The following is a 27,667-nucleotide window of genomic DNA, read 5'->3' on the forward strand; positions in this document are numbered from 1 at the left end:
GACTGAGGTGTTACCCAGCGAACGTACTCCAATTTTGAGTACTGATTAGAGCAGTTGTTAGGTTAATGTAAACCAGGCTCCATTCTTAATTGATTTGGATACAACACAGTCCTACCTAGATTATTATGTCCACACTTTAGACGGTAGGTTTAAAAGCTTGTCCTGAAAAGAAGAAATTCATTAACTCCATGTCTTCTAGAAAGATTGCATTTTGTGATATTTTCATGATTTTATTGATTAGACTGAACAGTGTTCATAGAGACCAAATAAGTTATTTGTACTGCGTCAAATAGCTTTTCTATTATATGTGTGGCTGTCACAGTCATTAGCGAGGGAAAGAATAAAGAAAATAAAAGGAGAGATATGAAGTCAAGAGTGAAAGTTATTACTCCTGGAGCAGGCTGCTCAGTTTTGCTTGGGCGGGCTTTGATGACATCAAGCTCGTGAATGTACCACGTATTGTCTTCCTTGGGATGATGGCAGAGATGCCACTTCTGTCACTGGATCCTTCAGATGCTGTGTCTCCTGCCATTCTGTATGACTTTGAGAACGTTGGAAAGGTCAAAATTTTTCGTAATCAACTCCATTAGGTCCTTGTCGCTTTCCACACCAGTGATAAACTCTTCTAAAGTCAGTTCCCCTAAAAGGAATTCACAGACTCCTTAGGAACCAAGAAACCCAGCAACCACTCTCAGTTCAACACAAGGCCATTCATGCCAGATTGAATCCCTCAGGAAGGTTCCCCATTCTCTGCTGATAGGCAAATGCAGGAAGAGTATTTGCTAATGTTTTCCCACTTTGCATCAGATCCCAGAACTCAGACTTGCTTTTTTTCTTCTGTTAAAACAGGTCAAACACAGCTTTCACTGAAGTCTTAAGACAACTGTGAAAAACGGCGCTAACAAAGCCTTGTATCAAGGCTGAATTCAGGTGTATGGACCAATTCTCACTGAACTAACTGGAGTTTATCTTATAGCTAGTTTTAACAAAAATTAAGGGTGTGATTTGCCGGGGATTACCAGGATTCTTTAGAACCATGATAAAATATAGGCAAAAAAAAAAAAAAAAAATTAAGTGTTTTGATTTACACAAATTCATGCAAGCAACTGAAATGGTCATTTAAAGTGTGATTTTTTTAGGCCCAGGGCAAAATCAGGCAATACTTTGAAAGTTACAAGACAACTAAAAGATTTCTTCTATTGAAGAGCAGGAATATTGTTCAACATTCTTTCTCTTTTCCCACTGTCTTCCCTGTCAGCAAAGGCAAATTCCCCTCCTAGGAATATGCTTGTATAGTACACAGGAATGTACGTGATTATCTGGTTAGAAGTTACGATGACTGTAATTACTCCGGTGACAACTGTTTTTCTCTGAGAGAGGAAACTTGGTTTAATAGGAAAAGCTTAATTCTTTACTCAGAGAACGGTTTAAAGTTTCTTGTTAAAATCACAACAGTGAATGATTTGTCACTGAAATAAGAAATGACAAGAGGCCAGGCAAAGAGGAACATAGTCGGATGAGTTGGGGCCCCAGAGTGCAGGGGAGCAGCAATTCAAGTTGCATGCACTTCTGGTGAATACTTAGTTAAATGACTTTTGTCTATTTTTGGTTTTAAGTACTCCCCAGAGTACTTTTGTGGTTTGGTTTTTGCCCATGGCAACTTCGGAAACCTCATCGGAGAAGAAAAGGGAAAATGATCAGCATTTGAAAAACGTGAAAACCACTTTCTACATGGGCAGTAAAGGTTGCTTCCTTTTCAGTCATATGGGTCATCACTGCACTGGTGAACAGGCTTCTGTACACACTACTGAAGTGGAAATACATCATTTGACAGAAATCCTGGCTGTTAGGCTTCAGTGAGAGGAGTAAGACCCTCTCCAGAGGCTGGCATGTAGTTTAGTGAGGATGTTTGTGTTTCCTCTTTCAGCACCAGTTCCCCTTTAACATCATCCCAGGAGCAGAAATGGAACAAGCCATCCCTGTATGCTTGTCTGAGTCCTCCTGCTTTTGCCACTCATCCCTGTGATCTCTTCTATCCCTGGCACTCCTCTTATTTCCCATCTCCTTCCCTCTTTGTTGCTTTTGACTGAGGTCATTGGCTGGCTGGGGTTCCTGGACTCATCAGATGCACACACTGCATCATTTTTGTGCTTATGCAGGTCAACTGGTCTTGAATTCCCTCCTCTTGATCCCAGGCTATATATATTTCAAATTACCAATACCAGCATGCAAGCATACCAAATCCACTGCAGTTACCAGGGAGATGTGGTTACACTGGCATACGAAACTCACTGCAACCGTGACAGGTCTCAGATTTCCTTGAGCTAATGAAAATAAATCGCAAAGCCATTGGGAGTTTTGTTTTAAGAATTGCTCCTGACAAGTGTGGGATTATTTCTTGTATTTTAATGTGCGGAAAAACATTGCAACTTATTTGCCTACTTGCCCTTTTATTTAATAAGAAGCTGTAAGGAGCTTAAACTAAAAGAAAGTAGCATAATTTAAGCTAAAACTGGTGAAATTTGTCCCATTCCCCAGGTGATGCTAGTCCTGCTGCTTTGCAGCTATTTAAAAAATGGAAAGCAGTTTGAAATGGGAGTATTATGAAGATAAATTGAATAATTCATGTTCTGGCACTTCATTGCTAAAATGTAAGGCACATGAGTTGTTTTTTCAGCTGATGGTCTAGCTCAGTTAGAGTTATTGGCAGTAAGCATATGGTCAAAGCAGGAGTCAAAATATGAATAATCACACAATTTGGGTTAGACACTAGATTATGGTTATATGTTATTTGGAGTCCTTTGGTTATTTGCCTTCACCCAAAATAGGGGCCAAGCAGGTGGGGAAAAAAATCCTCCACGAGTTACTCACGTGCACCGCAACATCTCTGTTTATACTCTGATTATATATCGCAAACGGCTATTTAAGAGTAACCTTAATGCACCAAGTAAGAGCAGAAAAATGCGCAAAACCAAAAAAAACCCACGCCAGATTCCTCAGTGGGTTGCTTTTGCTCTGCAATGCTTTCCTAATATTCCTAATTTGTCAATGATTGCAGTAACTGATGTAAAACACAACTGCCGGTGGAAGGAGGATTTTCATGACTAGGAGTATGAGGGAAGACATTCCCATGTGCAGGTGTTCTACTAGAAACAACTCTGAAGCAGTGACTTAAAGGTTTGGTTTCCAAATGCAAGTCCAACTGACTTGATGTAGTTACCTTCAATAAAACCAGTAGCATGTGTTAACAGTCAGCCTTCAAGGGACATTAGTTGGTTCTGTCATCCACTTTAGAGAGATTAAGAACAGAAATGCACTAAAATAACCCCCTTGATCACACCTTTGTTTTTCTGTGCAGAGTACTGGCACTTTGGCTGCACAGTGCAAGACCTCCACGTTTTAGCCCCTATTGCATTGTAACTCCTCTGTCAGATTAATAGAGACAGTTGATTTATTTACACTTCACTGTAAAGCTGAAGTAATATGGGTAAAGAACACATTCAGGCTTTCTGTTAATCTAATCCAGTCAAGCCTTCAGTAACATGTTCAGCTCCCCTCTTGATCCCACACTTCCTTATGGGGGAAAATCCCTGTCAGTGCCAACAAAACCTGAATTCTTACCGTCATTGTTCACGTCTATCTTCTGAAATACAATGTTTGTGAACTCTTCAGCAGACATGTCACTGTGGCCATTAATAGCTTGGATAGCCTGAAAGCAGAAAGGGAGAAAGTGCTTACAGACTTTTTTCCCCATCAAGTTGTGAAAACAACACCCTGGCAGCTGCAGGATTTGAGATGCGGCTCTTTAGCTCACCAACCCTCTCAAACATCGCTAAATAAATAGCTGTTTCAAGTAATGAGGATTGGAAATTTAATTAACATAACACAGCCTGAAGATTACAGCCTAATTTCCATATCTCTGAAGGTCTTCTGAAACCATGTGGCACCTCTGCTCTGCAATACACTTTAGATTCCACACCAGCATTTTTATCTGGCCCGGGAGAGTTGTGTGTCTTTGGCGAGGGCTCTGTGGTCTGTGTGCTTTGAGTATTGTTTTTCACAGCTGAAAGGACATACATAGAAAACTTAAGTCATTTTTCTATTCAGACATGTTTAACTTAGTAATCACAAATAAAGGCAGATCAGCAGACCTGGAAGCTGAGAGGATTTGCTTGTCCTTCAAATAACTTAAGAAAAGATATAGGTAGAAATACACATGCATATATGTTCTGTAATGGGCATAATACAGAATTTTTTATCTACACCTGAATTATCTGGAGACTGTGTTGTATAAGATAATTCCCCACATGTGCCAGTTGTTTCTTTCAGTATTCCTGATATTATGTTAGAACTCATTATATTTAAATAGTTACATCTATTCGGCACCGATGTGGAATTCTTGACCATCACTGTCTTTATCTTACTTTGCACAAATGAGTTCCAGAAGGCAGCAAGAATTTTACAAAGATAGCTACATAAACTTGTTTGTATTAGCAATTCATACTTCAGATACTTTGGTGTTTTTTATGTCTGACCATGATGCAGTCTTCAGAAGAAACGTACAGCTCTGCCACAGTTAAATTTGTTGTAGTGTTAAGAGTAAGGCAGGCTCCTGAAGTAGAATCACAGAACAGTTAGGGTTGGAAAGGACCTCAAGATCATCCAGTTCCAACCCCCCTGCCATGGGCAGGGACACCTCACACTAAACCATGTCACCCAAAGTATTGTATAAGTACCCAAAGTACTTGAATCACTGACTACTACAGAATCACCTTAAAATAATAAACTACAATAACGTGGCTATTAAAATGCATTAAGAGGGTGCATAGTTGTCTGGAAGGAATTTTGATGGTTGATAATGATCTGCTAGTCCGAAGTTTGCATAGCTGTGTGGAGAGATGAAGATTTAATAGGGCTTGTGTGATTTAAATTAATGTCTCAGGTATCATATATCTTGATGGATAAGCCTAGGTCTAATGATTTGGGCAGGTTTAAGCTAAGGTCCTTGTACCCCAAAAGAGAAGAAAACACATAGATGTGTAAACTGGTTTTAAAAACAGGTAAGTTGGAAAAAAAAACTTTATATTAAAAGTATCTTAATTCTCTTTTCGGATAAAGACCAATATAAAACAGTCACCTTATTGCCTCTGTGTGAAAAAATATGGAGAATACCTGCAAAAGAGAGATGTCATTAGCCTTAAACGAGGAGAAATCTGGGAGGTGCAGCCTCTCCTACCTTTAGAAAGCTGCCCTTTAGAAAGTGATGCATTCACTTTATTTTTTGGCCCTGCAGCTTCATGTGGCTCCAGTTCATTTTAAACTGGGCAGCAGCTCCTTAAAGTCTTTAACAGTGACTAGTCAGGCACCCGAGCAGAATCCAGGGGTTTGTTCCTTATTATATATGTATGTTCCTTGTTTATCATGACATTAAATCCCTATTTAGATTTTATCCTCCCTGCAGCAAAACCTTGGTCTGTAATGAATCCTGAACATTCAGGGAGCAGTATTAAGTCATTCATATTGCAAGGAGCCCTATAATACCTTTTGGATGAAAGCAGCTACCGAAGTGCAAAACAGTATTTCACGAAAGCAAGTTCAAAACTACAGAAGTAATTTTAAAGAAAGAAATGCACTGCTTTGGTTTTATGGGTTTGAAATGGACCCATTTTCTGCAAAATCTTCTACAATATTTGTATCCAGATGTCACGGCATGATTTAATGGGAAAACTAAATTTCCCCAGCTGAATTTTAAAATGGGGGATTATGGCATTTGCAGTAAGCAAATCTAAAAGCCTTTCAAACAATTAAAATATTAAAATATAGTTCTGTAGAACTATGGTACTACTTAGAGATGTTTACTTCAATAAGCAAGAAACTAATAGCAGGAGCGTCGCTAGTCAGAACAGTTCCGGATTTACAACTTTAAAACATTAGATAACGTACAGACAATCCATTTACAACACATGATGAACCGCTGTTTCAGAGGCTATACACTGTGTCAAATGCTCTTGCTATTGGTCATAACTCGCTTACCGTGAATATGCTTACTAGTTCTTTTTTGTCAATACATCCGTTTCCATCAGCATCATATAGCTTAAAATACCATTTCAATTTTTGTTCGATTTTCCCTCGTATAACCAAATTTATTGCAGCTATGAACTCCAAGAAGTCTATAAATCCATCCTAAGAGAGAAAGAGAGAAAAACCTATTTAACAACGTTTGTTTTCTGTTCATTCTGGCAATTTCACAGAAAGAGGTCATCAAATTCACTATAATACACACTGAATTATAAAGCACCTTAACATAAAATCTCTTCTGTGGTGTTTAGAAAGGATATGCTCAACTGGAAGCACTGTAGGAAGGGGTATCAGCACAGTTGTGTTCTCCGAAAGCTGGGGCAGTGGGGGTGAGGGGCAAATCTGTTCTGAACAATTGTAATTGGTGGCTTTTTGAGAAGAGAAAGACTTCCATATGTGAAAAAGGGGAGGCTGGGATATGTGGTTTGGTGCTAATGAGATGTCTGCAGCAGAGTTGCTTACATTCATATGGGTACTGCAGAACTATGGATGACTTCCAGTGCAATAGAGCTGTTCCAGGTGTTATCCATCTGAGAGATCATGTAGTAAGTGTTGTACATGATAACTGATAACCTGGCATGAACCCCAGGTACTGTGGTTAATCCATATAAACATCAGGTCTCTCTGACTAATGCATTTTGCATGGGATATAAAGCCTGGAAGTCGTAAACTAGTTTCTAAAGAGTGAGGCTAGGGGTATATTCATAGGGAAGGAGTATTTCAGATCAATTTAATTCCGTATTTTTTGCTTCCTTCTGTGAAGTTACTGATGTAAGCCTGTCAAGGACAGGCCTCCATGGTCAGGTTCCTCTGTTTCTGTAACAACGTGGTGAGGATGGAAGAGTGAGTTGCTGAAGTTGGAGAGTATTTGCTCCAACCGTTTCTCATGTGCATATAAAAAGAATTAACAGCCGGTAAATTTAATCTTGTGATCTTTACGTTGGTCACAATCCGGTTGCTTGGAAAACCTTGGAAAGACTGTCATCAGTTTCAGATGGTCTGTGAGTGAGAAGAGAAGGTTGGATGAGTATCTAGTAGGTTTAGCATGTTACCTATTTTTATTGTCATGTATCAACAAGTGTCTTGCCAGTTGAGGTTTTGCAATCAGCAGGCATTAATCTGCCCTCTAGACTGTACTACGCTAAAGGGAAAGAAGTTCTGTAAAGGTGCAGTGCAACTCACTGCCACGCTTCTAGCGCTTGTTTTGGTTTCTGTGTAAGGCTGTTTGACAGAGTGGCACCCAAGAGAAACCCAGTGTTCCAAACACACTGGATTCAGGGTACATGCAGAAATGGTGTGTGTATAACTTTTGGGGACAGACTCTCTGTGCAGGTTCTGCTGTAGTTGCTGGATTTACTCTGATTGCAATAACAGCAAACACAGCAAAGGCTAAGACACCACTGAACCCCTGTTTGGGATTAAATGAAATTTAGCAGTAACTACGTGCAGTTTTCAAACAAGGTTAGGTGCAGTATTAAAAGCAGATGCTTTACCAAAAAAATGACAGATCATGTACCACAGATGTAATGCTTTTTTTTTTGGCAGACCAGCTGGAATTTCAATTTTACGTATTTCAAGAAGCATCTCATCAAGTATTTCACTGGAGGGCAAGGTTCATTTTGCTGATTACATTTCCGTCATCTGATTTGATAGATCTATTAAGAATGTGGTTAGATGCGTTTCACATTGCTGCTTTTTTATTGCATTTCATACTACTTATTGAATCTACAGATTAATTTTAGGCTTGCTGGATGCCCATGACCAGATTAATTTTCTTCTTTCTCCCTTACATTTCACTTTGGATCTTGGGAAATGGCATTTTGTTTGCTTTCTTTTTGCATCTTGGTTTCACTGTTGTTGATGTGACAAAATATCAGAAGTCTGGACAAGGTAGTAATCAGCTTAAAGTATTTGGGTACGTAATTCTGGTCTGGTGAAAGGGACTGAAAGCTAAGGTCAAAAAGCTTCCACCTCTGAAACTGTAGTTGCCAGGAAAGCCCCAGCCACATTCTATAGACATGCAAGGACCACCAGCGACATGTGAACTTCAGCAGCACCAGGAATAGAAACATTGAGAAGGAAGACAGGTTCATCCACCTGATGTGGAACCAGAAGCAGTGCACAGAAGCACTGATGAGAAATGTTCTGGTTTTCTATAGCAAAAAACATATGTTGTAGGAAGAAAAAATTACATCATACAGAAGACTATGGTGATCTTTCTACATGTACACAGAGCTTTCTCAGATAAATACTGTGCTTTTTGCAGTAGCATCCAACAGCCTCAGAATAGTACATTAAATAATGAAAAATATCATAACAGTAACAAATGAAGATCATCCTGTGGTTCTGGGAGTACAGCAAATAATACAGTAAGTGTGTGATATTATTAAAGGAACACTGCCGTTCTGATTTACCCATCTGCTGCTCTATAACCATTCACAATACAAGTATGTAGGTAGGTCCTTATGTGTCTCCAGTATGCATATTAAAGTAACCATTGAGCATTAGCAAGTCAGTAATTCACAAGCAAAAGGCTACCATAAAAATAATAAATTATATCATAATAAAATGAAAAAAAACCAAACCAAACCCAAACCAAAATCACAGCAACGTAATAAGCTGAGCATAATTATCAGTGGTGGGAGATAAATTTACTTCTGGAGCTTTACTGTGTCATTCCAAAGGGCAAATTTCAAATACTTTTATTAAATGCAGTTAATGCAGGTGAAGCTTATTTGGCATTTAGGAGTGGACAGATTTGGGTGATGAATGTATTTCTTGTCTATGAAGGTTAATATTCCATGTCTCTATGCTGCTGGCCCTGCCTTCCTTGGCTGCAGCACATCTGGAGGGATGGTGAAGCCCTGCTCCCTTCCCTGCCTCAACAGGCAGAACCTGCTAGGATAAGCTCACAAAGTGTGCCCTCTGGGTATAGTGTAAAACAGGGGGACAGAAATGTCCTGATGTGCTTCTGAGGAGTGGGTAGGAGATAGATACGCCAAAACCAAAATGGGTTAAAACTTCTTTTACATGCCCCAAAGTCTTCTGGACATTTTGCTTAACACAGCAGACTTCATAAAAATATACACGTTTCTTTTTAGTCTCTTAATGGACTGACCAGATGAACTTGAACCTTAAGGACGCATTATGGTTGTGCATGTGTTTATGCCCTTCGATGCTGTGCTTCTGTAACTTGTGCTGCTTTCACTGATGAGTGCCTATTTTAAGCTGCTTGGAACAGTCTTATTCACAAAACAAAGACAAAAGAGGGCCCAAAAACTGGAACAAGAATTTGCTGATGGTATAAAATTTATCCTCAGCAGCTGTCCATCCCTCACCAGTCCTGACCATCCCTGCCCAGGGCTTGGGCCCCATTTCAGTTGTTCATTAGTTACCGAATCACCTGAGGAGAAAGCAATTGAATTTTCTCTTTTTATAAGATGCTTTTGTTTCAGAATGTCAGCCTGTGTGCAGCTGCTGGAGGCTGCTTGCTTTTGGTTGCTGAAGAGGGGGATGTGTGTCCTGCGAGGGCAAAGGTGGGTAGCGAAGGACCGTAGCATTACACAACAGCAATTAATACTTCAGCCCCAGAGCTGTAGGAGGGCATTATCCTTTCAGTTCCCAGAATAGCATTGCTAATCTTCACAGGTCCTTAAAAACTCTCACAGCTTCAAACTATTTGAAGACAGATTAAAACTAATTGACTTGTCAGCTATGAATACACCGCTGATGTGAACAGGCAGGGCAGTTCAGAATGAGCTGAACTTGATGTTTTGGCTGCCTAGCTCTTACCTGAGAGTGATTGCCTAGCAGGGTTGATGCAGTGCTGATGGGACAGCCAGCCATTTCCCACCACACAGCACAGCCATGCCTTCAGAAAGGGACAATTTCCCTGCAAAACCTTAGGATAGATGAATTCATCGTCTCTCTTGGAGCACTGAGGACATTACCAAGGATCTATACGCAATAAGCAGTGCCTTCCTTCCAAAATTTGCACCTGAAAAAAAGCTCTATACTCAGCCTGATACCAGGAGAATAGCTCAACAGGCTTTATAAGGATTAACAAGTGTGCAAATATAGATGGTCTAGGTATTTCAAACCTAGGGGTTAGGACATTAAGCCACTTTCCCACCCCCTGTCTTTCAGAATACTGCTTAAATCTCCTAAGGCAGAGAGAAGCAGCACAGGTCAAACAGCAGATTACAACAGCTCAGAATAACAGTGAAACTTACAGCTAATCCTATGTGTTTCTCTCTTTCTTTCTAGACTCCATTTCAAATATAGCTCTGCTTTCTCTACCCTCAGAAGCCTGAAAGAGAATTCATTTCGCTCCATTTCATCTCCCTCCATTTCCTTGCATTCTTTTTGCTTCTGACGACTTTCAGCTGTTCCTCAAAGGTTGTATAAGCATTATTGAAGAAATACAGAACTATTTGTGACTGTTACTTTGACACATCCCAAAGATCCGACACTGGAATTTGGGGCTTGCAGAGCTCCAGATCCCATGCAGGCTGTGGCTGGAATTGCCAGTTTCCTAGCTAAACGAAGTTGGCATATGTCATGGACTGAAGGGAGGCTCTTGGCAAGCAAAGTCTGTTAGGTAAGGATGAAGAATGAAGCAGGGAATTAGGAGCTGCAGATCGTTAAGTGGTTTTATGGTAGCCACATACCCGCTGTTATATAAAGAGATGAGGCTATACTGACCAGACTGTTACACAAGATTCTGCTTTGCCCAGGTGAAGAGGACCTGTGAGGTATGGAACCTTTGTGTTAGAAGAGTTGGAAATGCAGAGTCAACTGTGTCCTTGCTCTCAGGTTTGTAGGCTACCCTGGTAAAACCTGGTGAAATCCAAAATGTTAAGGTGAGAAACAATTCTATAGTATTAACAACTACTCCCCAACTCCTTGCCATCACTCATGATTTTCTTTCAAGATTACTGGAAAAGGAGGGAGATAAGGAAATCACCAAGGCATTGGGCTGGGTCCTGTGTTCAGCCTGCAGCATGGCACAGCAGTGCCCAGGAGCGCTGTATTGAAGGAAAGCATATACTCAAGGACCTAGCCCTCTGTTGTCATGTCCTGTATGATGGAGGTCAGCTTTCTGCACCCTAGTTTGGACCCTCTACTTGTGCTTTTAGGAGCATCTTTCCCAAACAAAGCAGTAAGCAAGGGAGAGAAGGCTGAAAAATGCAGCCATGACCACGTAACACATTTTTTCAGCAAATTTCTTGCTGACAATTCCAGGATATTTTTCTTTGACAAACTAAAGAATGTATCAGGACAAGCCTCCAGGAAAACCACTTGGAAGACATACATGCCTTTTAGTGGCAAAATGCTGTATTTGGCAGATTACCTTGGATGCTCCTAGATAATGGTTTAAGAATTAATGTCTCGTGGAGTGTCGCAAGAAGGCTTCTAAAAGTTAAACACATACACCATCATTCCCCAAAGTACTTGGTATTATCAGATAAAGGACCTCAGGAAAGGAAAACGTTAATAGTCTCTACCTTCTTTTAGCAGGCATTTTACATCTGTAGAAACCAGGAGATTATAGATCATGTTTTGTCACAGGAAAGCAAGTACCAATTTCTTGGCATTACAGGAGTTTGCAGCTAAGTTGGTTAAAACAGATTTTGTCCAGTTTCTGCTGCATCTTTTCTGTGGTTATTATTTCCAAAATGTGGTTCCCCAACATCGTCATTAACAAACACGTGGATCACGACTGCGTGTTTTCAGGTGTTTCAAAGCAACACGTAAATGATAAAGGTGAAAAAGAAGAAAATGTAAACCTGGAGTAGCCTCTGACTGCTCTGTTTGTGATTATCAAGGAAATAAATAGAAAAAGAAGGCAGTTGCACTTGTAGAAAAATACTTAAAATTGCTTTAAAAGCACATTCCTGAACTGTTTTTCATTAAAATTACTTTCCCCTTTATCTACATCATAATTTAACAAGTAGAATTTAAAAGTAATTATGATTAATTACACAACGCTAATCTTCACTGCCTATTCACGCGATGTGACAAAAGTACAGCGTTGGCTGGTAATGGTAGTAATACGCTCCAAGCGCTTTGTAAGCTTAGCGAAAGCTGTGGAGTACCTGCTCATTTGCTTACAGGTAAAATGAAATTGTCAAAGAAACCCTACACATGTTGTTAGAAAAGTGCAATTGCTTCAGTTTAATGTGTAATTGTGGGCACCGAGTAACTGCAGAGGAAATAACTCTAAACCTGTTCTTTTGTTTTAAAAACAGGGAGCGCAGGGTCTCAGCACAGTTCAGTGGGAGACTCGGTTGATTGCTTTTAGATAAAATTGAACTTCATTCTTTCATATTTCCTCCCTTTCCATTCCTCACATTGAGTTTTGCTGCCCTTTTTTCTGCGGGACATTCAGTAAAAATGTATACAAATTGAATTCATGTTAAAGAAAAAAAAAACAAGGAAAAAAGCCAAAGAATCACTTGACCAGACCTTTAGGTTTTTATTGTCAGTAGTTTTTCTTAGTTACTAATTTTTATTGTCAGTAGATTTTGCCACATAATTCTCTGTGCTCAATGTAGTGATTCATTTTCCCTAGGCCTCTTGTGCAATGTGGTTAGCACTAGAGCTTCATACAGGACCTACGGGCTGGGCTGTCTTAACCTGTGGATTACTGGGTCCAGGTGTGAAAGGGGACTCCTGAGAGCCAGCTACCACAGCGCTGGTGGATGGAGTGCATCTGCCCTTGCACCACACACAAACTGTGTCTTTTGGCGTGCTCTACAGTGTGGTGGAGCTGCTGCCCAAGTGCGGCAGATCTCTACTGCAACCACAGTGAGCCCGGACACGCTGCACACAGATGGCAAGGAAAGAGCTAGTCAACAAGGTGGGAACACTCCATAGTGTGCACTGTGAGTACCGCCGCCCCCTCACATAGCTTAATCCAATCCAGCAAAGCATCAAGACTGTGATGTGAGGAAAATTCATCTGGAATGTTACTTTATAGAACTTGTCTATGTGAATATTTCAAAACTTTGTTTTTAAAAGCAAAATTCCTTGGATATTCAGATTACTCTGTTTGAAACAAAAAAAAAAAAACCCAAAGCGGGCCACTGAATTCTGCAACGTTGTAACTGAAATCTGAGACAGACCTCACTTTAATATCCCATGTAAAGAAGCAGCCTTCCACACTTGGTGGTGCTGTGCCACTACTGGGGAATCTAGTCTAAAACTTTTAGGTACTTGTACCGTCAAATCCTGGAGTCAAGAATTCAACTGTACTGACATTAAGCAAGCGATGATTTTAATGATAATGTTAACATAGGCTTTTAGCTGGTAATGACACATTATTATAGCAGAAGTTAGTACTATTGCAGAAGTAGGTCCTGTGCCAAACCAGTAGAAAACAAAATTGAGATTATGAAATTGCACCAATAATTGTATGAGGCCCTTACTAAGTAATAGATTTTTATTTTTTCTTAAATCACTATGTAAAATTGGATGTAAAAAAAATTCTCGAGGTAGTTAAGAAGTAGAACAAAGACATTCTTTAAGACACTCTGTAAATAAATAGTGTTTCATGGAACAAGGTGAAATAGTCGTGAATCGCGGTTTCTATTCTATGGCATTTTTTGTAAGGCTACAGTACCTTTCAAAGGCAATTAAGCATTCTTAAAAATAACTATAACTACACTGCCTTGAACACAACGAAGTATAATTTAACCTCCTCCTTATTTACAGCAATCAGGCTAGTTACTATGTATTTGAGTAATTTTATGCAACATTACTCTAGATTAAGGAGAAGCAAATGGGCTGGCTGTGGGTTTTTTTGTTGCTTTTGTTGGATTTTGTCTGAAACAAACAGGAAAGGGATTTGTACATGTACATGTCAAATCCAAAATGCCCAAATATTTCAGGAAGTAAGAGGTGTAGATTTTTGTTTCTTCTGGCAGAAGAATTCTTTCTGGCTAAGATTTTGATTCTTATTCTCTTCTAGCCCTTCGTTTAGAATCAGATCATATTTTTTTGGACACACAGGCCTTTCTTGCTGACGGTACAATGTGATGGTTATGACTGTCATGAAAAGAAACTAAGTTTTCTAAGTAGTTGTTGTGGAGTCTAATTAGAAGCAATTGTGAGACTGAAGAAGGACTCAAAACCAGAAAACACAAGAGTTCAACTTCTCTGGACAAAGTGGAAGTGCTATCCACATGTGCTGGGACAACACAAGAACCACAGAAAAGGAATAGAGTGAAATATAGCATGCCTTGTCAACCACAACAGTAGCCCCATAGTGTAGTGTGCAATACAGATGTTGCTGCTGCAACCTTGCTGCCTTGGTTAAGGTGGCTAGTTAGAGTAAGCTAAGTGTGCTTATCCAGAGAGACATTTGAGCCTGAAGACAGACCTTAAGTGATGCACACAGCTGAACTTATGTTTGCACAAGTATTTAAAGACTTAGGATACAAAAGGGAAAAGTTCAGGAAAATTTGGGAAAATATTTCTGTAATTATCATTCTCTCTCGCTTTGCTTTGAATAGCTATTAACTATTGTGCCCAAGTCTATTGTGTCAACTTTGGTAATGCCTACAAACATGTAAGGATGCTGCAAACAGTCTAGGCGGTTCCTTAGGCAGCCTGACAATTCATGTCACAGCAGCTGTTCCTGGTCTTGAGGACACATCACGGCAAGACAATCTAAGAAAGGAAACCCAACTGAAGATCAAATTTTCCAGCAAAGGAGAATTAGCAGGGATGCCTTGAGCCATTATAATTAATCCCACAAGAGGTGGAAACACTTAATACTTAGGTTCCATGTAGTGTTTGAAGTAAGTGCTTGGTATCCATTGCATAGTTTGGCCATGTCAGTCTTTAACAAATTACTGTCTTCAGTAGAATCTCTTGCAACTAATTGCCTCATATAGATGAAAATAATACTCCTCTGTCTCTCACAATTCTTAAGAAGGGGAAGAAAGTGGAGGGAGAAAACAACTGAAAGTCAAATAAAGAATGAATTAATCGCCAAAACCTCTCTGAAAAATGTAACAACTTCCTGTGAACATTTACACTTGGAATATGAGGTGCAAGCACTGCTTTCATAGAGAATTTCATGGCCAAATAATTCACATTTCCTTCTGCTACGATACCCAAGAAGCTATACTTGGCTAATCCCATTCATGTCCCTATAACAGGAGAGGATAACATCTATTTGTAGCCAGAACACAGAATCAGATGATGAAAAGTCTGCCTGAAAATCTGAACTGCACAGACACAGCAGGACAGTGGGGAAGGAACTAGGATGAGGAAAAAAGGATTGGTGGTCTGCCTCCCACCATTTGTAAGCATTGTGCAAAGTACAAGGAGTGAAGGGAAACATTCTGCAGGAAAAGAAAAAGGAAAGAAAGATTATCATTATCTAATCTACATTAAGCAGCCTGGTGTAACTTTGTTCTTTAGGTTTTAAAATGGATTCCTTTTGAAATCTTTCTTATAGCTCTAATCTGCATGATGATGTCAGATGAACTCTAGTTTATCCCAGAACTACTTTCCATGTTAAAAGAAAAAGCACAAATTAGAAAGATGACTGAAGATGGACATCATCTGGTGGCCCCTCATCAAAAGATCTCTTAAGCTTTTTGCTGTGGAGTGTCCATTTTTTCTGTGTCTATCAACTTTATCTGTGCATAAGAAATGTAGCAGAAGATGCTGTTCTCTGCTGAGGACTGTCCGATGCTTTATAAAGTCTTAACAGAAAATCCTTTAACTTGCATAATTTTCCTGTGGTACCACATACCTATCAATCTTCTTTATTCTTCACAGTATACCCTACCTGTTAAAATCCAATTTTCTCAAAAAGCAACAGACGCTTATTCCTGTAGTCAGTTTCAATTAATGCCAAAATAAGCAATAAGAGAACTACAACAGCAGTATCCCATTTCCAGCACATCGCTTCACATGTTGAATGGCTATGCAAATGTTTTCCTTCACAGGTCATAAGAACACAATCAGTCAATCAGTTCTTAGAGTGTTCAATTTTTATTTTCTATGGTGGCAAAGCCAGTAGAAGTGGCTGACAATGATTTTTTTAGGATACGTGTTGCATAGTAGCAGTGCTGACTACGAAATGCTTCATTTGTTCTGTTTAAAGAGCAACCGACACTTCCTATATATTATGGATACATCAGACACTATTTTTCTAGATATGCTCTCTCCTTTAACATTGGAGTAACTTCATTTTGAAGGATGTAATCTCTCTGAAGTACGAGGCATATTCTCACAGAAAACCAAATATACCTCAGTATACTTGGCATCCGCTGAAGTATTTTAGATAAACATAACAGTTTCCTCTCTAAAATTCATTGTTAGGCTGCATGAACTAGGACTGCATGACAGTTACGCGTGGACCGAGATGCAGAGGGAATAAAAAAGAAGACATTCAGCTTACTCGTATGTGGTTGCAGCTTTTTCAGTTTTGCATTACAAATACCTTGAGTCAAGGAGACAGAGAATTTGTCCATAAAACTACCTAATAAAGGGAATCTTTTAAAAAATGCTCTCTGTTGCACTTGTATTTTACTAAAAATGCTATTTTGAATGTTTCCATTGGAAGCTGTGGCAAAAGATAAACCCGGCATTTATTATACCACTGATGCAACTGTATGAATAATACTTAGAAGTATTACTGTATCCGTCATGAACAAAACACTTGCTTAAATGCTGGTTCCTGTACTCCTTGTGGTAATCTCAAGTAAAGTCAACTTTACAATTACAGTTCTGAATGTTCAGCATCTTTATTTTTCACTGGAGCTACGAATGATGAACCACAACTTTCAAACTTCAGTAGCATATTCCTTCATTTGTTTAATTATTAGCAAATGTGGAAGGATGAGACATCTGCATGCTTGGTGTATAGTCATTTGATTATGAAACAGCTAGTGGTCTGAACAAGAGACACACCAGAAATGGTTAGCATCTATTTAGTATGTACCTGAGAAGAAAGCTTTTAGGATATAGCCTGTGTCACTAGTCTCCAATAGACACAGGCACTGCTTGGAAGCAGCTTTTATACATTAGGCAGGTGCACTCATAAGGCCAGAGGCATGAATACCTGTACGGTACTATGTCATGAATAACCATGCAAAACCACCGAGTTCAAGAAGCCATACAGCAACAGTAGCATTGCCTCTTTGGCATGATGAGTTAGTGCAATGCTCCAAGCTTATATGGTCTGCCTGCTGCCAAGACCAGCGGTAACCTCAGTTTCTACCTGACTGTGAATTGTGCAGTGAAGATGTACCCTCCCTGTCATACCTCTGCTGACCATAACCATGTCTAGGAGTGGGGAGGTGAACTACTCCATTATCTCCAACCTAAAGAAATCAAGAGAATGATAAGGTTTGGCTTGTAACTGAATACCTGTTGATAATTCCTTTTTAACTGTTTCCAACTGTGGAGTTGCTGTTTGGTTTTGGTTTTGTTTATTTAATGGAAATCCTAAGTAAGACAAGGATGTCAGTAACAGACTTCATCTGGAAGCAGCAAGTCTAACAAGAAGGTGAAATGCAATTCAGAACTGCAATTACCACCTTAAGTCCCACTGCTATCCAAAGAAGTTAATATTCCAGACCTTACCTGCTAGAGTTTTTAAACTGGGCGTACATGAATCATAGAGGAGAAAGTCTATGCACCTTTTAAGAGTGTTCTATCATGTTATTTTATGAGAGAATACCTCCAAGCAAGGATGACCCCAGCACAACTCAAGGAGCATTAGGCTGCTATAATTAGAATTCTAGATTAATCTGAGGCCTAACACTTTAGCACAACTTTATGAGCATTTTTGTGAGAAAACAGAAGCCTACATGAGAAAAGCGTATTTTACGCTGAAAGTAGAAAAGCTTATTAAAACATTCAACTTTTCCAGAATGAGTTTCTTTAGATTTAGATCAACTACAAACTAGCTCCCGAACTATATGCTTTTTAGCCCCAGCAATAGAAGTCATAACAATTTTAATCTGTAAAAGTCCCACTGTTAAACCATGGTATGTTCTGGCCACAAGAAGTTAGATATGGAAAAGATCAGGTCAAATTTATATATATACATACATACATATATATATATATGTAAAAGCTGGGGGAAGCAGGGAAGAAGGATCAAGTTTGCTAGCTGTCTAGCTCAACAGCACTTCTATATAAAGTATACCAATAAGAGAAAAGATATTATTTCTATCAAGAAGTTTTATATACTTCACCACCCACTGGGATAACTGGCCCCTTTATTAGAAAGCAACAAGCAGACAAGAATACAATAGCAAAGGAAATAAAATCTTGACCTACAAACCTGAGATGCTGCCATAGGAAGCTGAATGCAAGCAAAAACTCAAATGACCAAATTATGTCTGGATTTGTGCATTATGCATGCAACCATTTGCATCTCTTGACTTCTGTAGCTTGGAGATGAAAGATTATCGTCTGTTTAATATTGCATTGTGCCTAAATGTTCTACGGAATGTCACAGAAGGATAATAACCCCTTATTTGTACAATCATAGCTGATATTTCAGAGCTTCCAGTCAGCCATCCATTGACGACTCTTCACACATCTGTACTTAACTAAAAACATTTTTCTGGATCAAAGCCTACAATTCTGCCAAAAACCCTGGGGAGGAAAAAAAGCTATAGGAAATGGTATAGGACAAACAGTGAGCGTACAGAATAAGGAGATCCTTTTATTTTACCTCATTAGTAATATACAATGTTCCTTTCTCCTGCCCTGAGAGGCTGGTCTGGTGCCACTTTTTTCTTAGTTTAACCACATAAAAAGTGTCATATCCATGTACTTGGAAAGTGTTGATGCTTGTTATTTCTAGAAGTATATTTTAAAAGATAGCGGACAAGGGGTAATGATTTGAAACTGGAAGAGTAGATTTACACTAGATATTAGGAAGAAGTTCTCCATTATGAGTATGGTGAGGCACTGGCACAGGGTGCCCAGAGAAGCTGTGCCTGCCCCATCCCTGGCAGTGTTCAAGGACAGGTTGGATGGAGCGTTGAGCAACCTGCTCTAGTGGAAGGTGTCTCTGCCCATGGCAGGGGTTGGAACTTAGCTTTAAGGTCCCTTCCAACCCAAACCAGTTTATGATCAGTTTTGGTAATAAAGGAAAAAAAAATAAAATTAAACTTATGACAACAGAGTGCTGTCACCAGCGTTAGAATAGAAATAAAGGCTGTACGGAAACAGAAATGCAATCATTATACTGAATAGTGATTAAAATACAACCATTCTGTAAAGCTCTGTAAAAAGTTGTCACGGGCTCAGATCATAAATCTTACAACTTAAATTGTGCCTTTCCATTTCTGTTCTAAATAAAAATCTCTGCTGGTCTCAAGTATTCCAGATTTAGTTCTGTTTGGCTGACATCCTTCCCTAGCAAGTTTGATCCTCACAATACCTGACAAACCTTTACAAGCATTCATAAGCTAGTGGGCAACATAGATTTCTGAGCGTTGTTGCACTCTGGCTTGATTCCCAGATTCCCAATTGCTGTATTGTTTAATGTTCATTTCTCTGCATAATTTTTCTTTGGTCTTTTTTAAAAAAGGGTTTTTTTTTTTTTTGCTTTGCTTTGCCTCATTCTTCTTTTAACTTGGAAGCTGATCTACAGATTGGGATGCCCTTGCTGTAACCACAGATCAACTCTACATTACACAGAGAACGGAAATCTTCAGTAAACCTAGATATGAAATACCTGGAAAAAAAAAGGATATCCATAGGGACCGGGAGAGGTGCTATGCTAAGACCCTCCAAGAGGTGTTCAATCACTGTATATGTGCTAGTTCTGCAAAGTCCTTAGCTGTGAAGGGTGGCAAATGCATAGATTTGCTCTACTTGAGTGGCCCGGTCCCTTTTTGGTAGATGGTGAGGTGCTGGTGCTGGACAGACGTGACCCTCTTTAGCCTAGAGGCTGCTGTTCCAACCCACCCAGTTTGCTGTAATCGGGGAGGCCACCCCACGTTGCCGTAATATCTGTGTCCATGAGCATTACAAAATAGAGACATGGGAGAAGACAGCAGGAGGAAATGCTTTCCTTGTATTGACTAGACAGCCATACCTTGCTGTCCCGCAAGGACGGCTGAATGGTGTGATGGTTAGCAATGTGATGGGTGACTGATCAATTTTCATGCAAGACTGAGTTTCTGGTCATTTCCCCATTTTCCCATTGTTTAACCTTGACTGATCTTGGTTTATCTGAGGAAAATGAGGATGAAGACAATGACAAGGTAAAGTTCAGAAAGATGCAGCAAGAAAGTTCCTGGTGAAAAACGTTGTTCAGTCACACATCTTTCAGGATGGTGAACCTGACAGCCGTGCTGAAAAGACAGCGTGTTCTCCATCTGCACAGTCCTGATGCAGCGACTCCTGCTCCTCTGGCCTTCACACTAATACCAACTGTCCCTCTATGCTTAAAACAGAAGTCTGAAGCACCTCCCCCTGACCCAAGTGTCTGCTTTCAACTTCTTATAAGAAAAGTTGCTTTGCTATCTGGCAACTTGATCACTTCATAGAACCATAGAATCATAGAATAGTTAGTTCACATAGGAGAGTGATAGCCTGCATAGCAGCAGGACACAACTCTGAAACACCAGATAGAGAAGTAACAATTAGACTAGTTCTATATCAAGAATCAACTGATAAGTTCATTAAAAACAAGTTTCCTTACTGTTGGTCAGTGCTGTAGCCCTGCTTTGTATTTTTCAGCTTGCAGGAGCTGAATTCCTTCTTCCTCTGTAAGGTCAGGGACAGAGTTACTTAGCAATAATACTTCTGTAGTGTTTAGCATCTATACAAGGAGGCTTGGTGCTGAGTACCTAATGAAAAATGGCAACCTCCCTCCAGCCTGACTTAAGCCAGAAAGCAGGCAGTATCTTATAGGATCAAGTCATTTTTGAGAAGGACTCACTCACATTCTCTTAACAGACTATGCTACAGCTCTCCCCACAAGGACATCATTAAATTTAACATCATGTACTTCAAAATGCAGCATAGGAGTAAGAAAGCTTGAACACTCACTCCTCAAGTGCCCATGAACTTCTGAAGATTAAACGGGAAGACATTGCCATTGCTTAACTTGAACTGGTCCAGCGTGCAAAGAACATACAACAAACCGGGTGTGTTGCCTTTTCACCAGAGGACAACTCTGAGCCCTAGAGCTGCTGTGTGGTCCTGATGTCTAAGGAGATTGGGGACACATCTCATGCGGGCATCTTGTTTACAGGCAAGTGCTGGCTGGAGCAGTGAGTGAGTGAAAAGGAAGTGAGGGGAAGGGAGGTGAAAGGAAAGACACAGACAAGCCTCTTGGGTATGTACAGTGTGCCAAAAACCCCTGAGTTTTCTCCTTCAGCCATCATGCTCTGCTCTGAAATGCAGTTCCTGCGTCAAACACCAGAAAAAGACAGGACAGCAGGAACATAATTGAGCAGGATGCAAACTGTACATGATATGACTTAGGTTAAGAACTGTCCATCTGTAACATACCCAGTGCTCGTCATCCTTCCTCTTTGATCTTTTCCACCTGGATAATGACGCCTTTCTTGCATCTTTTCACATGATATGCAATCCTTGCTCACAGGATCCCAAATGGGCATAGGGAACTTGGGAGCTGCTCACATCTACTGATCCCTCTCCCCTCTCTCCTAGTTTTGCCCCCTGAAAAAGCACACATTTCCTCTGCCACTTGCTTCCAAGTAGCAATTCTTGGGGAAGTGCACTCATGGTGACTGAGAGACATGGAAAGAGACCACTTCACTGACTTAGAGATGGGGCCGCAAGAGACAGACTTTGTCAGATTTTGTACTTTCTGGTAAAAGAATTTAGAGGAGAATGTTAAATTACAGTTGAAATAAAAATGATTTAAAGTAATACCCGTTTGCAGGACCCCTTTAATTTAATGACAATAACCAAAATACCTGCAAAAGACAGCAAAAATACCTGGGGAAAAAGTGATCTGATTTACAGTTCAGTCTCACAGCATCCCTCACCTCTAGCAGGGGACTGAAGCAGTGTAGAATAGCTGATATTACACCTGACAAGAAAAGGAGGGTGAGTTTTGTAAGGCACAAAAAGGCTAAAACTTATAATCCACAGCATAGTTTGACAGCACTTACTAAACTCACAGACAAAGCGTGAGATAATAGAAATGCTACAGAAATTGCCTGGGTTACAAGCCAGCAGCAATGGAGAATTCCTACTTTTACAAATAAAAACAGAAAAATTCATAACAACGTTGAGCTGAACCGAAGAAATTAATAAAGCAAACCCATTTCATAGAACACCGAAACAACGGGTACAGAGACCAGCTTATGTATAGGAAGCCCAGTGAAGCAATTCCAAATGAGTTTCCCTGTAGCAAACTGAATGATGATGAAAGATGAAGATAAATTACAGTATCTATCGAGATCTACATTAGAGATGCCAAGAAGCTTTCTGGAGTCTGTACAATATTCTGGGAATTAAGAAAATACAAACAGGCAACAGCAGGACTATTTACTTGCACTGAAAATGACAGTCCTGTAATAAAGAAGATTGCTGGTTTAAGGACAGACTGGTGCTAGACTGCACAGGCACACAGAAAACACGCACTGCAGGTAAAGCAAAACTGACTCTTAGGGAAACGAGAAAAAAAAAACCCATCAGATGCATTAGTCCTGCTCTGAATATGGTATAAAATCTGCTTGGTTTTGAAGGGGACGATGTAATTTAGGTTTCTTTCCAAGTGAAAAAGGTAATCTTTGGACAGAGTTTGACAATAGAAGTTGCTCTTTTTTTTTTTTTCAGTGGACAACCCCCAAACTAAAACCCTACCAAACTTCACAGGAGAATGATCAGGAGCTACCTTGATAAGAAAAATGGCACTAAAGGAAAAGAATAAAGATGACATTTTCTCTTGTGTACTGAGAAAGCAGCAGTAACTCAGCTGTAGGCAGCAGATACTAAATCCCTGTGTTGTGAAACAAGGAGGTCACGCATCTTTCCATTCCGATAGATTCAGCTGATTGCTACCCGTTTGAAGTGCAAGACAAGAAAAGACAACTGCTAGGGCTTGAAGTGGCCAATGCTAAGATTTAAATGCATTTGAATAGAAAGCTTATCTGCAGATTTTTATCTAAATTCCTGTCATCTTTGCCAATTAACCTTCTGTCATTTCCTCTTGATTTTTGAATCCTCTCTGGCTCACTCCAGCTCACTCCCTTTGTCCTTCCTTAGCAATTTCTACTGGCTGTTTGCTCTGAAAAAATGCCCTTTCTCACCCTTCTATGACTCAGCTCGTGCTTCTGGACTTTGCCCTGTTTCCATCCCCTTTCACTGCACTGCTCTGCTGTCAGATGCTGGATCTGACTGGTGCCAAGTGCATACAGAGACCTGCTACCGCTCATTTCAGTTGCAGAGGGGAGATGCATGGGCAGGACCAGAGAAAGCATCATTGCAGGCATTTCCATGTCCCTGCCTAAGCCCAGCTGACTTCAGAGCACTGTTTTCTTGCCCCTCTCCTGCCGTCTCCATCCCATTGCCAATTGCTCACCGGCACATGGCTACTCCTCAGCCCTAGCCAGCTTCAGCGTCCATTTATATCTATTAAAGTAGATGCAACCTACCCCCAGCTCAAGCAGGCATGGTGGGATGTTTTTGGAGGGGCTGCCTAGGTGGCCCAAATGAAAGAAGGCCATCCAGACAAGATACAAAGTTGTATAAAGAGGAGGTTAAGCTTCCTAATTCTGGTTTCCTCTTTCTCTGCATGTTACAAGGAGAAGGACCAAGCCAGCCTTTCCTTCTCCTGTATTTTTATCAGGATGTCATTTGCTTTAAGGACTGTTTTCCTCTCCTTCATAAACCAGAAAGATTTGGCCCTGATGAGGCAAGTCGCTAGTAGGACTCAACCTCTTAATTTCTCCACCTTAGAGGAAAGAACTCACCAAATTCTCGCTAACTCAAGCACAGGAATAAGGAAAACAGAGGTCATTGCTACCTGTCCTGGGTTGAGCAGCAGCAGTCATTTTTCTCCTTCTTAGGAGCTAGTACAGTGCTGTGTTTTGATCTTTTGGCCTTGGAACAGTGGTGATAACGCCGATGTTTTCAGTTGCTGCTCGAATGTTTGGTCTGGCCAAGGACTTTCTGAGCCTCGTGCTCTGCCAGGGAGGAGGGGAGGCCGGGAGGAAGCGGAGACAGGACACCTGACCAAAACTAGCCAAAGAGGTATTCCATACCACAGCACGTCATGCCCAGGAGGTAACCGAGAGTTACGCCGGAAGGGGTAGGGGGACTGCAGGGTTGGAGAAGGTATCAGTCGGTGCTCGGCTGGGGGGAGTGGGGCGAGTTATGGGTCAACTGGTGTTGAGGTGCTGTATTCTTTCCTCTTGTTATTTCCTTTAGCACTATTATTATTGGTGGTAGCAGCAGTGATTTGTGTTATACCTTAGTTACCAAACTGTTCTTATCTCAACCCGTGGGAGTTGCATTCTTTTCGATTCTCCTCTCCGTCCCTCCAGAAGCAGGGGGAGGGCAAGAAGGGGGGGAGTGAGTGAACGAGGTTTGTGGTTGGGTTTAAACCACGACACTACCCTCCACGGCATTTTAACCACGGCATACACAGTAAAGCATGTGGGAATATACACACAATTCCTTAATTATTCTGTCATTGACAACACCGATCAAGCACTGGCGCAAGTTCGTTAGGTCACGGTCACATTCCTTGTGTGCCTGCTACTATATTCCCACAAACAATGGATGGCTTGGGTTTGCCTATGGGCTTAAAACTGAACAGAAGGCAGCGACCATTTAATAACACATCTATAGAAGCCTATTATGTCCGCTTTATTTCTGTACTACTGCTTCATTATTCCTGACGTGGAGACTATGAGCATAACACAATGATACATGTCCTGGTGATGAGATAAGCAATTGTGCTTATCTTAGTTGTGCACAGTCTAGCCTAGGCTTTTTTTTTTCTCATTAAACTAACCCTTTACAGATGTGATTTTGTGGGTATCGTTAGCTGCACATGCTACGGTGCACTGGTATCTATAAATAACCAGCAGACTGTGCATAATGAAATAACAAGTCTTACGCTTCCCACAGAACCATTTGTAGTGCATTTGTTTTCATTTTAATGATTATGGGAAGTGCTCTGAGATAACGACTTTACATTTGCTATTTGGAATTAAAAGACAACACAATAAGGGCCCACTCTTGAAGCCATTATTTTCATCCAGGTTTCTAGTTGCAGAAGGAATGCATCCTCCTTTGTCAGGAGAATCATAGAATAGTTAGGGTTGGAAATGACCTTAAGATCATTTATTTCCAACCCCCCCTGCCGTAGGCCTTGCACTAGACCATGTCACCCAAAGCTCTGTCCAACCTGGCCTTGAACACCGCCAGGGATGGAGCATTCACAGCTTCCCTGGGCAACCCATTCCAGTGCCTCACCACCCTCACAGTAAATAACTTCTTCCTTATATCCAATCTAAACTTCCCCTGTTGCAGTTTGAACCCATCACCCCTTGTCCTATCACTGCAGCCCCTGATGAAAAGTCCCTCTCTGGCATCCTTGTAGGCCCTCTTCAGATATTGGAAGGAAAGGTCCGGAATACCCTATTTTTGTAGCTATTGCAGATTCACTGATATTCCTGAACTTGGGGCTGTCAAGAGCTTGGGCTGTGCCTTGCTTTGTGGGCATCAGGGAACTGCAGGCAGGAGTAATGACCTCTGATTGAGGACAGAGAGGCAGTGTAAATGACTGTTAACAGTTTCGAGTGGTCCTATTAGAAATGAAAGAGTCCTCTCATCCAGGGAAAATCTGAGAGGCCAGTGAAATGTTCTGGCTCCGACTGGGACAAATAAAGAGAAAATAAATTCCTGGCCTTTTGCATGATGATCATCTTGGGGTGGGGGGGGGGGGGAGTGTGTGTGTGGACCCCAGTAGTTTAATTTTATAGAAAGTAAGTTATAATTCTTGGTTTAGAACTTAGAATTCTAATTATTTAGCTTAGAACTTAGATTTCTATAATTCTCGGCTTAGAAGTCCTCAAAATGTTTATGTTAAGGGCAATATCTCTGATTTAGCCCCCACCCCAGTGACATTTTGATGCCACAGGCTGTTTTCCTGAAGGATTGCAGCTTAGACAAATTGGATTTGGCAGTTAATAATATTACATAGAGATCCTTAAACAAGTCTAAATCTCAGCCTCCTATTTTCATCTACCTACACAACACAGCTATCTAGAAGATCTTTGGATAGTAAAGCATTTCCTCCCTCCCCATCTCACCCAACAATAAAATCCACTGAGTTAAGCATTCTGGAAAAGGGAAAAGCGAGCCAACAGAGGGACACATCAGTAAACATTTAATGTAAAGGAGTAAAGGAGAGGCTGTCTTCCCTAATTAAATACCATGTTTTTGATTGGAGATGTCCTTCTCAGTGCCTGAAGTCTTTCCCAAACCAAGCAGACACTGAGCAACTTGCATCTCCTAGTGGCTCCAGTTAGGAAGGCAAGGGTCTGTTGCAACTGCTAAAGAGAGTACCAGTATTTCTGTCTTGTGATCCCTGTCCAAGTGCTTTTCTGTGCCAGTGGAGAGGCAGAGAAACACCCCAGGGGGCCAGAAGCCATTGCCAGACTCTCCTCCTCCTTATAATAAATGACCACATTTATTCCCACATGTTGTTTCTGCCCAAGTATCAGCTCCGTTTCTGACGGAGAATGAAACTCTTGCTAAGATTTTAACTAGGTTTTCAACAGTTTTTCTCCACAGCTTGGATTTCAGTTCCATGAGGGCTTCAATTAGCTCACAAAGAAGGGATGAGACACTATTTCCTCCTTCTACTCTTTGAATATTTATTTCCATCTTGTCATCCTTGTGCTTTAGTTTTGTTATTTTTATGTTTTGTTTGTTTTACATTTCCCTTATTTCAAGCCTCTCCTGGAAATCTGGTATCTACTTATTTTATTCCTGCCTCTTCCTGTTTTTTGACGTTACTTTTTTTACCGTGTTTCTTGCTTCTTTCCGTTTATCTTTTAGAAGCAGTTACATGGTCCGATTTCTGATCTATGCACTAATTCAAATCAACCTTCCTTCCACTGCTCCGCTTTAAAAGGTGGGGGATATTCCAAGGGGTGGGTAGGGAAGTAAACCAGCTATATCCCGCTTTCACAAACTTGCCAAATAAGAATAAAAATGGTGATAGTAACACAAATATTAAACCAAAAGATTCATTGTAACTGTCCAAACCAGCAGAAATAAGAAATGAGGGAGGAAAAAAAAAGTATTCCCAGTTCTCTACTGCTTCTTATTTAATATCATTATGCCAAAGTTCTCTACTCTTCATGCTAATGCATACATTTCGTGATGAAAATAGTCCAAGAAAATGTCTTACCTGATTCATATCAAAAACGTGAAACACCCGCTCAATATACATGTTTGCTTGGGGGTTCATATTGTGTAAACCCAGTATTTTCTTGAACTCATGGAGAGTAATTTGCCCAGAGGGGCATTGCTTCATAAATTTCTGGTACCACTGACTGTTCTCTATTGCGGCGAAATCATCAGCTGATTCCCCAGCACCCAT

At 40.5% G+C, this 27,667-nt stretch overlaps 1 protein-coding gene across 1 annotated transcript; it reads right to left on the minus strand.

Moving 5' to 3' along the window:
- Nucleotides 1-204: 204 nt before the first annotated feature.
- GUCA1C (guanylate cyclase activator 1C) lies at nucleotides 205-27,667 on the minus strand. Its single transcript, XM_065675982.1, has 4 exons — nucleotides 27,476-27,667; nucleotides 6,034-6,183; nucleotides 3,622-3,709; nucleotides 205-640 (listed from the first exon to the last, which is right to left on the minus strand). The coding sequence occupies exons 1-4, from the start codon at nucleotides 27,665-27,667 to the stop codon at nucleotides 510-512; spliced, it is 561 nt and encodes a 186-aa protein (XP_065532054.1). The 3' UTR covers nucleotides 205-509.

This window comes from Lathamus discolor, chromosome 4 (genome assembly GCF_037157495.1).
Source record: "Lathamus discolor isolate bLatDis1 chromosome 4, bLatDis1.hap1, whole genome shotgun sequence".
Classification (NCBI taxonomy): Eukaryota; Metazoa; Chordata; class Aves; order Psittaciformes; family Psittacidae; genus Lathamus; species Lathamus discolor.